The sequence below is a fragment of the Carassius gibelio genome, chromosome B24 (assembly GCF_023724105.1).
Source record: "Carassius gibelio isolate Cgi1373 ecotype wild population from Czech Republic chromosome B24, carGib1.2-hapl.c, whole genome shotgun sequence".
Taxonomy (NCBI): domain Eukaryota; kingdom Metazoa; phylum Chordata; class Actinopteri; order Cypriniformes; family Cyprinidae; genus Carassius; species Carassius gibelio.
The window spans coordinates 19,232,931-19,248,083 of record NC_068419.1 but is presented as its reverse complement, the minus strand read 5'-3'; the positions used below and the strand labels follow the sequence as shown (position 1 = coordinate 19,248,083).

The 15,153-nt window shown below is 38.6% G+C and overlaps 2 protein-coding genes across 5 annotated transcripts in view; one reads left to right on the top strand and one right to left on the bottom strand.

The window, feature by feature from the left end:
- adarb2 (adenosine deaminase RNA specific B2 (inactive)) overlaps positions 1-4,706 on the top strand; it is a 152,335-nt gene extending 147,629 nt beyond the window's left edge. Inside the window, exon 10 of the mRNA XM_052595757.1 lies at positions 1,076-4,706. Within this exon, the coding sequence (XP_052451717.1) occupies positions 1,076-1,237 (162 nt within the window). The 3' untranslated portion in view covers positions 1,238-4,706. The remainder of the gene's footprint in view (positions 1-1,075) is intronic.
- Positions 4,707-4,942: 236 nt separating this feature from the next.
- The window catches only part of wdr37 (WD repeat domain 37), a 39,851-nt gene continuing 29,640 nt past the window's right edge, over positions 4,943-15,153 (bottom strand). For all 4 annotated transcript variants that reach the window (XM_052595760.1, XM_052595762.1, XM_052595763.1 and 1 more), the window contains 3 exons: positions 9,069-9,203; positions 8,537-8,651; positions 4,943-6,618 (listed from right to left, as the gene is read on the bottom strand). In XM_052595760.1, coding sequence (XP_052451720.1) covers positions 6,487-6,618; positions 8,537-8,651; positions 9,069-9,203 — 382 coding nt within the window. In that variant the 3' untranslated portion in view covers positions 4,943-6,486. The remainder of the gene's footprint in view (positions 6,619-8,536; positions 8,652-9,068; positions 9,204-15,153) is intronic.

Here is a 15,153-nt window from a genome sequence, read left to right as displayed (position 1 = left end):
AAATGCATAACACAAACTACACAAAATACATATGTGTGTGTGTGTGTGTGTGTGTGTATGTGTATGTTATTATTATAACAATTATTGTAATCATTTTAACAAAAGCAAAAATAATTTAAGAACATGCAAAAAATCTGGTTCTTGAGTGACCGGTTGCTGGAGGGCAGGGATTATTGGCCCGTCCTCACCCCAGAGAAGAGTTCATTGCGAGGGGGAGGTGAATTTAATCGTCAGTATTCATTTCATGGTGACTAAGTCCTGTTCACACTTGATACACAACAATAAATCTGAAGTCACTGTGCATTTGATATACTGCCTGCTCACCATAGTAGTCTATGTCTGGTGACCAGGGATGCTATAACATGGGAAAATTGTTTAGCGTCAGCTTAGAAAGCCCCGGCTGGCCACTGTATCTTTAGAGTTCACTTACTGGAAGGTTAGGGATCTTGATCAAGGTCACAGTCAATGGAGAGTTGAAACCTAGGACCTTTCAATTACCAACCCAGTTCCAGTGGCATTTCCTCAGGTCAATATGAAGAACTAGTTGAGGATGAATAATTCTGTTTTTATTAACCACAACAGACAGCTCCCATTTGCTATGAGATGGGGGGAAAAAAAGCGTAGGGCAGAATTAGGCCCTCATCATGAAAATGTATGGGAGAGATGCCGGCTGCTGTACCAAATGCTGGCAGTTAAAGTCTAATGACTGTGGAAATGGTAATCATCTTGAAAAGCACTTGAGCGGCCTCCCAAGGCAAATGCTCAGCGCTCGCAGTAAGGGACGCAAGAGCACACACGCTAATCTCCAAAGAAACTTTTCTTTTCTCCGAGCCCCTCTGTTCACCGTTCCCTCTTTTTGCTCACACTGTTTTTTCGTGTGTGAGTGTGCGACAAAGAAATGCACAAAAGCACGGAGAATGTTCAATTGCTTGTGAAATTTAAATGGAGAGATTACACAGCTGCTCAAACGCCACGTTTGTGCCGGCTCATTCGTTTTGTTTTGCACTCTCACCATCTCTTCTGTCTGTCCCATCCCGCTCTTCTTCATTCTTTCTTTTGTTTCCTCTCTCTATAGCTGGTGGTCCGTGGGGCGAGTGGTACGCCGCTGTACTGTGAAGCGAAACAGGCGGCCGGCACCTACCAGACTGTGAAGCTGCAGTGGTTGAAGGGTCTACAGGAAGCAGGACTAGGGACCTGGGTCAGAAAACCTCCCGAGCAGGAAAACTTCACTGTATGAGTGCAGAAACCTGACCTCGTCACCAAAACCACCTTCACCTTGCAACCAGTCGCCACAGAAGCCCTATATTTCACCCCTAAAGTCAAAAACATCCCACTGCCAGAAAATCTCCACAGGGAGATGACAGGAGTCATGACTAAGTGGTAAACCTTGTTCTGTCAAAGTCTCGCAAAATGTTGCTACCAAGGAAAGGATGAGGCACGGAAGAATTTTGTACCTTGCCTTTTATAGCTTCTGTAGGGATTTTTTTTTCAATAGAAAGCATTACTATTTGTTGCAATTAAATCCCTGCCAAAAGTCCTGATATAGGAAAAAAAAAACATTCATGTGTATGTAAAATTTTTCGACATTATGAAAGATCCTATACCTTTCCTCAAAATTCTATTAAAACCGAGAACAATAGTGTACCACCTTGTTCTAGCTAGCTAACATGTTTCCCAATCACTGAGTGCTATGCTAAGCTAGAAGGCTAAGCTACGAACAGATTCAACCCAAAATGATTTTCTAGCACTTCTAATCAGGCTCAGAATTGAATACCCAAAAAGTGGTTTCCAATGGAATTGCTTTTTTATCCAAAGAAGATATGATCTTACAGGAGATTGAAAGCAATGAGTTCAACTGTTAGGGTTGTCAAATGTTCCGTATAATATGGAATCGTTACATATTTAAGGCATCAAGGTAGCTTGTCCCATAATCACAGGCATATGCTATAAGACCTAGACAAATTTCGCAACTGATAATTAATCATTCTTTTTCACAAATCATTGTTTCAATTGAATTCATAGCAATTTGTGCAAGGCTTTAAGACCTCGCAGAATCCTTTTTTGTGTAGTCGCTCCCGCTTCACATCTAAAGGCAATTCTGTTTTGATATCAGAAAATCAGTTTTGACAAATCCAAACAATGTGATCATTGATCATAAGAACAGCATCCATCTAGGCAAGAAGACATGCAATCTCCCTGAGGGAAGATGTTTTTCGTTAGTTAATATCGTTAAATAGATAGAAAGAGAAAAAAAAAAAAAACATTTTAATTTGAACTTCTAGTGTGTCTTAAACTTGGAGCCCACACTCTCCAAATTATTTCATTGAAAATTATTAATTTTCATTCATTCATTCAGGCTACATGGTTGCAATAACATTTTAGTTCAAAATCTGAAATGCTGAAAAAAACATGCTTTCTTTGACTAACATTTCATCGATGTTCATTTGATATTCTTTCAGGTTTTGTATGCACTTAATTTAACAGTACGTAGTACACCGTACGACATAACATTAAACTATAACGTTCTTGTAATGAGTTCCAGGAGCTTCTGGAATACCTTTAGTGTGGAGGTAGTTCATATCAAATTAGTTTTGTCCTCTTGTATAACACTCCCAAGATTTAAATTTTCTCTGCATTTCAATAAACTGCACTACAGAGGAAGTTGCAGTGGCCATTGAGGCCGAATGCAGGAGAAATCGTGCATACAGTCCATAATGGCATGCAGATTATCACAAAATAATTACGATTTTTTTTCCCATCACTTTTTAAAAACCAAAAACATGGAAGGTTACCATTAGGGTGTGCTTTGTTCTGAGAAACAATACATGTAGCTTTCGCAAGACTTTTGACAGAACAAGGGTTACCAACAATGGAATTGACAACAAGGGAAATGTAAGAAACGGGGACATTTTCTCAGAGCACCGCAGATGGAAAGATGGCCACCTCTCTCTCTCTCTCTCTCTCTCTCTTTCTCCACTGACGGCTCTGCTGTCATTCAAACGTGTTCATGTGTGTTAACCTTCGCCAAAGTGAAAGGCAGCCGCCGTCTTGTCATTATCTGCCCGTTTCCGGATGGCCTGCCCCTGAAGAGCTCCGACACGCTGTCCAATTAGAGGTCCTGTCAGAGTGATGCGTCCCTCTTTTTCCTCTCTCTCCTTTGCCTTTGGTTCACTGGTACAACTTCAAAATGGGGGAAAAAAAAGAAAGAGGGAACGAAAAAACAGTAGGGGTTGACATTGCAAAGACAGGTTAATTCAGCTCCATTTGGGTTGTGCAGGTTAGAGGTAATGGTGACAAGCTAATGTAAATGGTGCCATTACGACACCCCAGGTCTCTTGCCGTTTTTGGAGCAGGGACAGCTTGCTGCTTTAATACCTCATTTCCACTCACCGGTGACGTGTCATTTCTCCGCTGGTTTCTCTTTGTGTGTCAGTGCTGTATCTTTACACAGGGTGTTCCAGGGGGAAACGCTGGCGGATTGATGTAGGCACAAAAGTGCCTAAGAGTGCAAGTAGAGATCCGTGATTATGGAGTAATTTGTAGTTAATGGATTCATTTACAAACCGAGCACATTACAAATTGCTTCTTAAAGCCCGACCCAACCTTTGAAACGCATGCCACTTTAACCGAGGTTTAACCAATGATTCTCCTGCATTCGCTTATTTAATTTAATTTACAGATACATCCCTTTAGTGTCTTTTTGATTTAGATGTGCGCTTTTCCGTGTTTTAGTGTGCGTGCTTAAACCTTGAATCATTTCCTCAAGTTATCATTATTTGTCTGTGAAGATGTTTGTTGTTGTATACAAATACAATCATATTACTCCATGATTATTATATTTTAATGGTGGATTCCTTTCTTGCTGTAGTTCATTGTTACTGCATAATTTGTTACCGCTTTGAGTATATTATCACAGCACATGTTTTTGTTTTTTTCATAAGCTTTCAGTATGTATTTTCAAATGCCAGTTTGTCAACCTTTGCTGAGATGTCATGTATCCACCCCTTTACAAACAGCTCAAGATGTTACAGGGACACCTTGTGGTGGCACATATATTTAAGGTTTTTTGACACCTGTTTAAATGTCTAATGGTATATTATATATATTTTAAATAATGAATCCATCCCAACTTAAATGTGATTATTTTGTCTACTAATAGAAATAGAATATCAGTAGAAATATGGTGAAACTGACAGATCGAAATATGTAACCCAGCATTACCTACCTTTGGCTTCTTTCTGTTATCTGGATTTTTTTTTTTTTTCCCTAAAAATGCTGATGAAAACATAATGATATTGAATGGAATGATCTGTTTTGTAGTTATTTGCACCACACTGACAGCCCAGTTTTGAATCTGACATGATTGGAAAGACTGTTAATGCACGTCCGTCTTCTATGTACTTATTTCACTAACATTTGTTTTATGTTTGGGTTGAACCTTTTCTTCATCACAACAGAAACATGAAAAGCCCCAGACAAAACTACATCAAGTAATTCAGTCCTAAGGCATGATTGAATGGCAATATTGTACTAATGACTGTACATTTTGTAAAAATTTGTAAGAAAAAGATTTAAAGAATACCCTAAAGATATGTCTCGATAAAGTGTACATTTTAACCCAAAAGCATATGCTCCTAAGGTGTGTACATTGCACTTGAGTTAAAAGTGAATGTTTATGTGAATAAAAACAAAAATGTTGTGTTATACTTGGACTTGATTCAGTTTGTTGTGCTGTAAAAAAATACTTTTGGATAATGCATTATAAAAGTAGTTTAAATGCATCAATTACGCCTTGTAATGCACCTAATAATGCATTGTAAAATAACCACAGTTAGTACTATTATACCCTCTAATAACTCTTTAAAATGCATTATAAATTTACACTTTTACACACACACACACATATTTATAATGTGTAGATTCCATCAAAACAATGCGATCGTTGAAAGACATCTTCACTTTATTCTGAAGCCCAGCAGTGAATGCTTCTGATGCTAGATCTCTACATTATTATAAGATGCATTATGTTTCTCCAATACAGCAAATTAAGTCGCTCTCAAATAAAAAAGTGAAATGGCTCAAATACCCCACAGAACATTCTATCAAGTTAAAGACAGCTTAAATTTCTCATTTTTAAAGGACGTTCTGATGGGTCATATGCGTTGTTGTTAGACAGCTGGATAAAAGATGAGTTTTTGATGCGTCTTTGCGTACATTTCAACTCTAAAGCCAAATACAGTCCATTAAACATGGACATCACACAAATATACATCGCATAATAAACATCTTGAAGTTAGACCAAACAGATTTAACTGTGTAAGTGATTTAACTGACACTTTCCACCAAGAATTCTAGCACAGTCCAAAGCAGTTCTGTTGAAAGCCCAGTAATGCAGTAACGATACCAATTGTAACAATGATGGAAGAGCTTCCATTTAAGGATTATTGACAAATGTCGCAAGTCATTCGAGCGAGGTTTCTGTAGATACGGCTAAGCACAGTGGTTCACACATCACAAGAAGACCGGAGGACATCAGGAAGCCTTTCAAGCCTCAGCAGACCACACTGAGCCAGGCATTGACATTTGGTCCGATGATTATCGACGAATATTACAATATCGAAAACTCACTGCCACAAACAACTCTTCAATCTAAAAACTACAGCAGTGAGCAACACGCAAACTTGTTCTGATTCAAATATTTACTTCTACAGGACTTGAAAGCCCTTGAAATGGAAGTGAACATCAATCGTAGGGCTTCATAAACAGTCGATACGTGTTTTTTTTTTTTTTGTCGTTTTCATATTGTGAACAAGAATATACAGCAATTATACAGCATTTTTGCTTCACATATTTGACAAGAGAGGTGGGTTTGTCATGCAAATGGACTACAGCAATACTGACAAAAGCTGATTGGCCGCTTGAACGGCAATCAGAACATCAAGAAGGTGCGGATCAGTAAATGCGATTGCCGATTTTCGTTAACAAAGGCAGAGTGCTTTAAGTTTCTTTTGCACATCTCATCTCTATAAAAAGCAAAGCAGAACTCTATGCAAAACTAAGTGGGGGAAAAAAATCTAAAATGCTATCGTGAAATAAAAAGTCATCTGTACAAAGAACATTGCACAACAAAAATACCACTAAAGTGAAAAATGACTTGCGTGTAACAGCGGCAGGCCGTGAACGAACGTTTCGGCAATGTCCCGGTCTCGCAGGATTCACGACTCACAAGTTTCATGCAAACATGTAAAAACAAGACTGGGAGGAAGTTCACCACACTATATGACCTCGATATGCAGAATATCCATGAAATTGCGTTTTCCACACACGTCAGAAGGCGTGATGGGATAATGTCCGTAGACGTCGCGTGTCTTAACACACACGATGTGATGTGCTCTTTAAAATCTACTGCAAGTGTGGCACAGACGAACGTGTTCAGTTGTGATCGCGTGGATGGGCCGTGTTAAGCTTGTGTACGTGTGAAGTGTGTCACTTCTCCTGCAGCAGGGCAGGGATGTTGATGTTCCAGCCGATGGCCTGGCGGTCGAAGCCACAGGTGAACAGATTGCAAGCTTGGTTCTCCTCGTTCCAGGCAGAGCAGCACACCATGCGCCGATGGCCCTGCGTGTCAAGTACAATGTGGTTGTCAGGACACATAAAAAAAAAATACAAAACATGCTAATGCAATAGTTAAAGTGATGTGGCAGAAAACCTAGTAAGATTCATTTCTGCCTTTCATTGTTCAATTCTATAATGGACCTTTGTTAGAGACTGATTTAAGATGCTCTTCATAAACAGCGACTTAACTAAGAGCCACTCATCTGCTGCAAGGAAATAACACATCTCAAGAGAATGGCGTGTGGGACTCAACTAATGTTGACTGTTGATGTTCAGTGTGACGCTAGCTAAAGATTTCAAACGTACATTATGGATATGCTGGATGCACAAAACTGGATATTATTAATACAGAGGGTTTAAACAGGGAATTTCATTTAAATTCACTTTTTATTGGGTTAAACCGTTGATAAATCTGTATATGTTTACAATAGACACAGTTTAAACAACTGAAATCAATTTAGTATTAATGTAAATATAATTAGAAAATGTTACTTTAAATTCTAAAATAAAAATATCTGTAGTAAAAATTCAGCTATAACTGGAAATAGGAATACATATTCCTAAATCTGATCATACATTACCATTGATTCCAAACTTAAGATTTGTACATTTTTGGCTTTATTTATTTATTGTTTTGTTTCTTTAACCTGTTAACTGTCACTCACGTTTTTGAAGATAGACTTGAATGTGCATGATACAAACCTAAATTTTTATAATTCATGACTGAAAACATTTTGTAAGATGATTTTGATGTACCATTTACATGGTAATGCAATGTCTGATTTTAAAATGGGTTTTGAAGGATGAATTTTGAGATTTTATGTTTTCAAGTGATATATAACTTCTGATGATTTCTAAAATGTGATAGAGAACAAGGCAACGAGGAAGTCTTTTTTTAAACAAAGGTCAAAGCTCCTTTTGTAATGTAGATTTCTGAGGGTGCACTCTTGTCATAAATTGATCTATTACTTTTCCTACATAATTTTTAATAAAAGATATTGGTATAATATATATTTGGGAGTCTTAGACCTTTCCAACGATATATAGTTTGTCAAGATTAGATTAGATTTGATTGTAATATAGTATAGTCAACGTAGGCGTCCCGAATACGGGACGGGGTGACATTTAACAGGTTAAAGAAATGAATAGAGATACACTGTAAAGAACATTCTTGGCCGAAGCCAAGAACAAAGAGAAAGACTGGGCCGAAGGACATAATACCAAACACAATTTTTTGCCTTATTCCCAATGCATTTTGACAATTTTTTCACCATTGCATATATAAAACAGCCAAAAGTTGCTTTTAACTGTTTTGTTTCAAAGAAAAATTAATAAATAAATTACAGAACAACAATTTTAAAATATTTACTTGACACTGAAATTTTTTTACCATTCTAGAGATTATACCTACAAAGTATAATTTAAACTAACTTAACACATATCAGTACATTAGAATAATTTCTGAAGGATATTAATATATTTAGAATATAATTAATATTCATATTTTAAATATATTAAAGTAGGAAACTAGAACTATTATTAAAAGTATTGTTTTATTGTATTTTAATCAAATAAATGCAACTAGATACCTTTCAACAGAAGTATATATTTATTCTGTACATATAAATGTTATTTTACTGTTTTATTGAAATGTTTTTAGCTTTTTGAACAGGCTGCCATATTTGTTGTAAAATATGTTCTAGAGGAAGTCAGAAAATGCCAAAACTTTGCTACCTACAATTTGAAATAACAGAGTTTGCATCAAAAAAAATAGCAGCTTTTTATTATTTTATTTATTTATTTTTCCCAGAAAGAAAGAAAAAGAATCAGAAATATCTGCTGGTTAAAGAGTGCGAGACAAACGGACAAACATGAAGCAAAAACGAAAGGTAATAAAAGCTCCACTCTGAAAGAGACGCACCTGTCTGTTGCTCCGAGGGAGACGGGCCAGACGGACTCCGTTCATGTCGAACAGCCTGACCTGCCTGTTGTCATGTGGCAGAGCGATGATCCTTTGGTTCGCTGAGACACTTATCCTGCAGGTTACAGCCAGAAAATCAATCAATAAACTCATTTAAATGTAAAGAAACAAGCAGCATCTATTTACACCAAATCAGAAAGCTTACCTCCCACTCCCATCGGTTAAACAATGTCCAAAATAACTCTTTGTGCGAACAGCATCTTTTGCACTTGATGTAAACAAGATGTTGCTATTCAATAGTGCAAATAAAGCTAGATACGATTTACTAAATGTTATTTTTTTAAAAATCTTCCGTACTATTCCTTGTTCAGAAGCCTGACTTGACTTCATTCTTTCAGAATATCTTGATATAGAGAAATAAAGTTTCTCAATTTCCCCAAACTTTTTAAAACAGGCACCGTGTTGTCTCTGCTTGTTCAGAAACAACAGTCTCAGGAAGCGGTCTTACACCTCGCCAGCCTGCTGCTCTTACCTATTAACGGCGGAGTCTGTGCGGATGGTAGCAATTGGAGATCTCATGTTCTTCAAGTCCCACACCTTGACGGTGCGATCGTCACTTCCTGACACCACGTTGTCTCCCACAGTGAACACAGCTGACGTCACGGTGCTGAAAGAAACAAACGGCTTGTCAACAAAACCTCACTCTCTCACACACACACACACACATACACACTTCAAACATGCTCCAATCACTCTTTAACACCTCAATGCCAAAAATATAATCCTGAACAAACGCACATGGTTTTAATGAAGCACACATACGTTTGTAGAGTTGCAGAAGGTCAAGGACCTCGGCTGCTAATGTGAAGGACACCCATTTAATCCTGATCATGAGAGATAATAATTGTGTTCTTGAGCGTGACTCTTAACTCCAGACACTCCAGCAGGGATTGTCCCTGAATGAAGTGTGGTGTAAGGGACTTTAAATGAAAGATAGTCTCTCTCTTTTACTGGAATGACAAATTACTGTACAGAGTGTCTAGATAGTGCTCAAGGTGATTAGGTTATCTCCGGTCTTATTTGCAGTACTCAACGGATCAAGAAGCAGATCACGTGAACTCCACTTTCTGCATTTCCATTGGTAGTCTATTATTTTTTCATCAACAAATAGCTATGACTGCCGATCCTCAGTGTCACTGCTAAAGGTCAATTCACACTGCACCAGCAGATGCATCAGAGTTTTGTCTGATCAGTGTGTTAACCCTGTGGCATCTGTAGCTGTTGGTTAACACTTGTTCTCAGTGAATGAACGTGTTGAATTGACATTTGGGGCCCTATAATACACCCGACGCAATCAGACGCAAGGAGCAGCGCAAGTGTGTTTGCTAGCTTCAGTCCAGCGCCACGTCGTTTAATTAGCGAATGCATTTGCACCCATTTGTGCGCCCATGGGCGTGCTGGTCTAAAAAAGAGGTGTGTTCAGGCGCATTGCAATTTTAAGGAGCTGAAAATAGACTGCACCATAGACCAACTCAAACCTGGTCTAAAGTCTGGCGCAATGTTTATTCTTTGTTATTTAAAGAGCGTGTTAGTATAGACGTGTTAAGTGTTCCACAATTAAACACAGGGACGCACAGCAGCACACAAACATGCCAAATATAAAAAAGTAAAGGATTGCAATGCATAAGAATTTTTTGTAGGCTAATTAAATATAAACATGCCTACATGTCATAATGGATAGTCATCGCGTGTATCAGAATTAGGCTGTCTTTGCTTGCACACACGCAGCTCCGTTTCATCTCGGAGACGCATTGTCTTTGCGCTTGCCAAATTCCACCATGTAAATCCGTCATGCCACGAGTGCAACTGGCTCTTAAAGGGAATGGAAAATGAGACTCTGATTGGTTTAGAATCAGAATCAGAAAGAGCTTTATTGCCAAGCATGCTTACGCATACAAGGAATTTGTTTTAATGACATAAGCTTCCAGTACACAGAGACAACAACACACAGACAAAAAAAAAAAGAAAAGAAGAGAGATTTACAAATTGGCAAATAAATAAGTGTATAAACAATTGTGCTATAAATGATAATGGAATAGGATTGAGTGAGATGCAGGAATGTTCTAGGATGGAGGGTTAACAAATAAATATAAGGCTATTGCATGTTTATAAGCATAAGTAGGGAACATTTAAAGCTGCAGTAGGTAACTTTTGTAAAAATATATTTTTTACATATTTGTTAAACCTGTCATTATGTCCTGACAGTAGAATATGAGACCGATAATCTGTGAAAAAAATCAAGCTCCTCTGGCTCCTCCCAGTGTCCTATTGCCATTTACAGAAAGTCATCCGCTCCCTGTAAGAAACAACCAATCAGAGCTGTGGTCCGTAACTTTGTTTGTGTTCAAAATGTAGAAAAATGTATATAATAAGCGAGTACACCATGAATCCATTTTCCAAACCATGTTTTTAACTTGTCCTGAATCACTAGGGTGCACCTATAATAAGTGTTTATATTCGGACTATTTTAGATTGCTTCGGGGATACCGCGGCGGAGTAACCCAGTACCTTTGTGATTGTTCATAGACATAAACAGAGAAAAGTAGTTCCGGCTACGATGTTCTTCCGCAAGACGCAAGCAGTTCTGTTTATTAACCGCTAGAGCGTCAAAAGTTACCTACCGCAGCTTTAACTGTTCATGAGGTAGATTGCCTGGGGGAAGAAACTGTTCTGTTGCCTGACTGTTCTGGTATTTGCGGCTCTGAGGCGCCAGCCAAATGGCAAAAGTTCAAAGATGGGGTGACTTGGATGTGTGGGATCCAGAGTGATTTTCTGAGCCCTTTTCCTCACTCTGGATGTATACAGTTCTTTAAGGGTGGGCAGGGGAGCACCAATAATCCTTTCAGCAGTCCGAACAGTTCTCTGTAGTCTTCTGATGTCTGATTTTGTTGCTGAACCAAACCAGACAGTTATTGAGGTACACAGTACAGACTCAATGACGGCTGAGTAGAACTGTTTCAGCAGCTCCTGTGGCAGGTTAAACTTCCTCAGCTGGTGAAGGAAGTACAACCTTTGCTGGGCCTTTTTCACAATGGAGTCAATATGATTGTCCCACTTCAGGTCCTGAGAGATGGTGGTTCCCAGGAATCTGAATGACTCCACTGCAGTCACAGGGCTGTTCATGATGGTGACTGGGGAAAGTGCAGGGAGGTTTCTCCTAAAGTCTACGATCATCTCCACTGTTTTGAGCGTGTTCAGCTCCAGGTTGTTAAGACTGCACCAGACAGCCAGCTGCTCAATCTCTTGTCTGTAAGCAGACTCATCACCGTCCTGGATGAGGCCGATGACTGTAGTGTCGTCTGCAAACTTTAGGAGCTTGACAGAGGGGTCTTTAGAGGTGCAGTCGTTGGTGTACAGGGAGAAGAGCAGAGGGGAGAGAACACATCCCTGAGGGGGGCTGTTGGGACCAAACTGACCCAGCTCTCTGTTCCTTTATTGCATGTTACACCCAAAAAACACCCATTACTCATTAAGAGAATAGGAACAACCGATTTGGACCATGCGCCCAAGCGCGGCAACCGTTTTTCCGTCGTTAAAATAGCAAAAGTGGATTTGGAAAAGTGATGTCCTGAGTGCACCTGCGCTGTGCGCGTTTAGATTGTTAAAATATGGCCCTTGGTCTGCATCTGTATGAGGTGAATTGGCTTTAAGGACTCCAGTCCAACCCTAATAAGCAAATGCTCAGGAGGATTTTGTGCCACTCTACAGTGACAATATGGGTCTGCTGAACATTGTTGGGCAGGTAATAAATAGTCTTGGCTTAACCAGACATGTTCACCACCTGATGTAAAGTTTGCACAAAATAGCATGATCTGGCAGAAATCACCGGTTCCAATCTGACTGGTTCACTTCTATGCAGCTTCTGGGATTCACAACCTTAGCTCATGATGAAAATGTACTTGTGGGAACTTTTTTTCGCAAGATGCAAAACACGTTTGGATATGTACTTATTGGTAGGTTTTTCGCATCTTGTGGAAAAGTTCCCACAGGTACGTTTTCATCATGAGATCAGGTAGGGGATTCAAACTGGACAGATTTGGATTATACTGAGCAACTTCATATGCATTTACACTGAAAGCTGGTCATCAAGTAGATGCATTGGTGACTGCAAGTAGGCAGTTTGCATTTCTCCTAAACCAAAGACACTTGATTCAACTTGTCAGCTCATTAATAGAGAATCCAAGACCTGAAATAGGTATATCAGACAAAGGAGATATGCAAAATGTGCACTGTAGGGCTCCAGACTAACATTTGAGACCAGCGCCACTACGTTCTATAGATGGTGGCGCCAGGAGCAAATTTGATAGTGCAAATATTCAAAATAAATATAATTTAATCATAAAATTGCTATTGTTTTGCATTAATAAGTGCAGTTACTAATAATTTTTCATGTTCAATTCCAGTTTTTAGTTTTTGATTATTGTTTGTACAGAATTGGCAGTAAAGCACTAAACTTGAGTTAAGATGGATCTACTTTTTATATACAAATCTTTTTTATATATTCCACTCTTATTAAATGTACCATTATTTTTTTAGAATATGCAACTGACCAACTTCACTGATTATTTGTGATATAGTAAAAAATTTAAGAAAAGGGTCAAATTCTGAAGAAAACGGATTTCTTGATTTTTGATATTTTTTCATTGTGATTTTATAATTTAAAAATATAGAGTAAAAGTAGAAATGAATGACTAATAAGCCAATAAGTGCTCCTCTGCTGCTGTCTACTGGTTATAATTGTGATATTTTTTTTTTTTTTTAAATTACAGAAGTGTTTGTTCAACAAAGTATATTTTCTTCATCTCATTAAAAAACAACATTCAAACTTGATCATCTTTAAGAGCTTTAAAGTGCTGGAAATAGTTGTGTGAAATGCTTGAAAGTCATGGAAAAGTGCTTAAATTTCTCTCTCAAAAGGTTGTACAAACCCTGAAATAAAGTTAGTCGCAATGGCAGGAAAAATGTCTGGAGCCCTACAGTGTTGGGGATGGGGGGCAGAAACACTGTTGGTAACCACTGGTCCAGCCAATAATGAGACAGACTATGTAATTGAGGGCGTGTAAAGAGGAACTACTCACTGGTCAACAGTTTCCTTTAATGCACTATTTTACAACAAGTTAAAATATCTAGATTTTGGATGCATGATGTAGTATCAATTTTCCAGAGCCTTGTACTTTTCTTCAATATCCAATTTGGAAGTCAACATTGTGGCAGAATTCTCAAAGAACAAGTCCTATTTTGTGATCATTTTAAGTGGGCAATTCTTGGCCAAAATAAGCTGTGGACCAGACTTCAAACTTGTAGTTGAAAGTCTGTTAATGTGGGCCCACATGTGACTTTTGTGATGAGGCTTGAGTTTCTACAACAAATTCTATTACTGTGATGATGAAATTAAACTCATCTTTCCCTGGATGGAAGGACCACCCTCTGCTCCTGTACAGGGCGTGAGAGCACCAGCAGCTGGGGTAAAATGAGGCAGAGAGAGTGTGTGTGTGATCTGAGACAGTCTGGGTGAACAGCAGGAATGTCAGCAACCCTCAGGGTCACAGCGCACATTTAACTGCTCCGCTCAGCACACACTCCTCCATTTAATGGACCTTAATATTTCTAATCTATCACGTCATTCCCTGCTGACATTTCTCTCCTCTTTGTATTCCCTTCTCTCGGGAGAGCAAGGGAGAGAAAAATGGAAAAAAAAAAGGGCCGGAGTGGTGCTCTGCTCGCCCCTAGCCGTGCTAATTTGAATTGACATGATATTAAGGTTTAATTAGGGGCTAAATTCTGCTGCATTAAAGATTTGGTGTTGGGTTTGGCTGTATTTAACAGCTTTGCTCCGCTCGCTCCGGCACAGTTCACATCCAAAGTGAAGCGTGGAAACGCTTTCTGACATTGCGGGTTGCCACCGGAAAGCGAGGGTGGGGGCAGTGGTGGAGCTGATAATAGATTAAAACTTTGATTAAAATCCTATTACAACTCAAACGATATTTTGGGAATGTTCCGTTCCTCCTGGGACCACTGACAAGCAAGGTCGAGACTCATTAGAGGAAGCGCTGCATGTGCATTTAATAGAGATCCAGTGTTGGAGTATAATAAGCTCTTTAAAACAATGGTTAATGTAGTTGAATGTGGTTAAAACTCTTGCTGAGACTGGGAAATGTGTTGAAGATGCTTTGAGATGAATGGAATTCATAGTTATGAATTATAATTATGAAACATACATTTAAAACCAAATTTATTCCATGTACACAGTAGTGTCCAAATAAAAACTAGCATGAACTGCTTTCTTCCATGGACACAAAACAATCTCAGAATCTCTCTACAATCTGAGTTATATATTTTTTTTAAATGTCCTGGCACTTCCGAGCTTTACAATGGAAGTAAATGGAGGGGTCAAGATTTTGAAGTGGCTTTGGGAGGTTAATAAAGGCCTTATGAAGTTAAGAAAAAAAAATCTATATTTGAAATCTCTAACTTCTGCTAATGGTCATGCATGCGTTCACGAGAGAGTGACTGCATTTGACTGAAAGAAGAAAATAATATAGACCTAGGATGTCTTC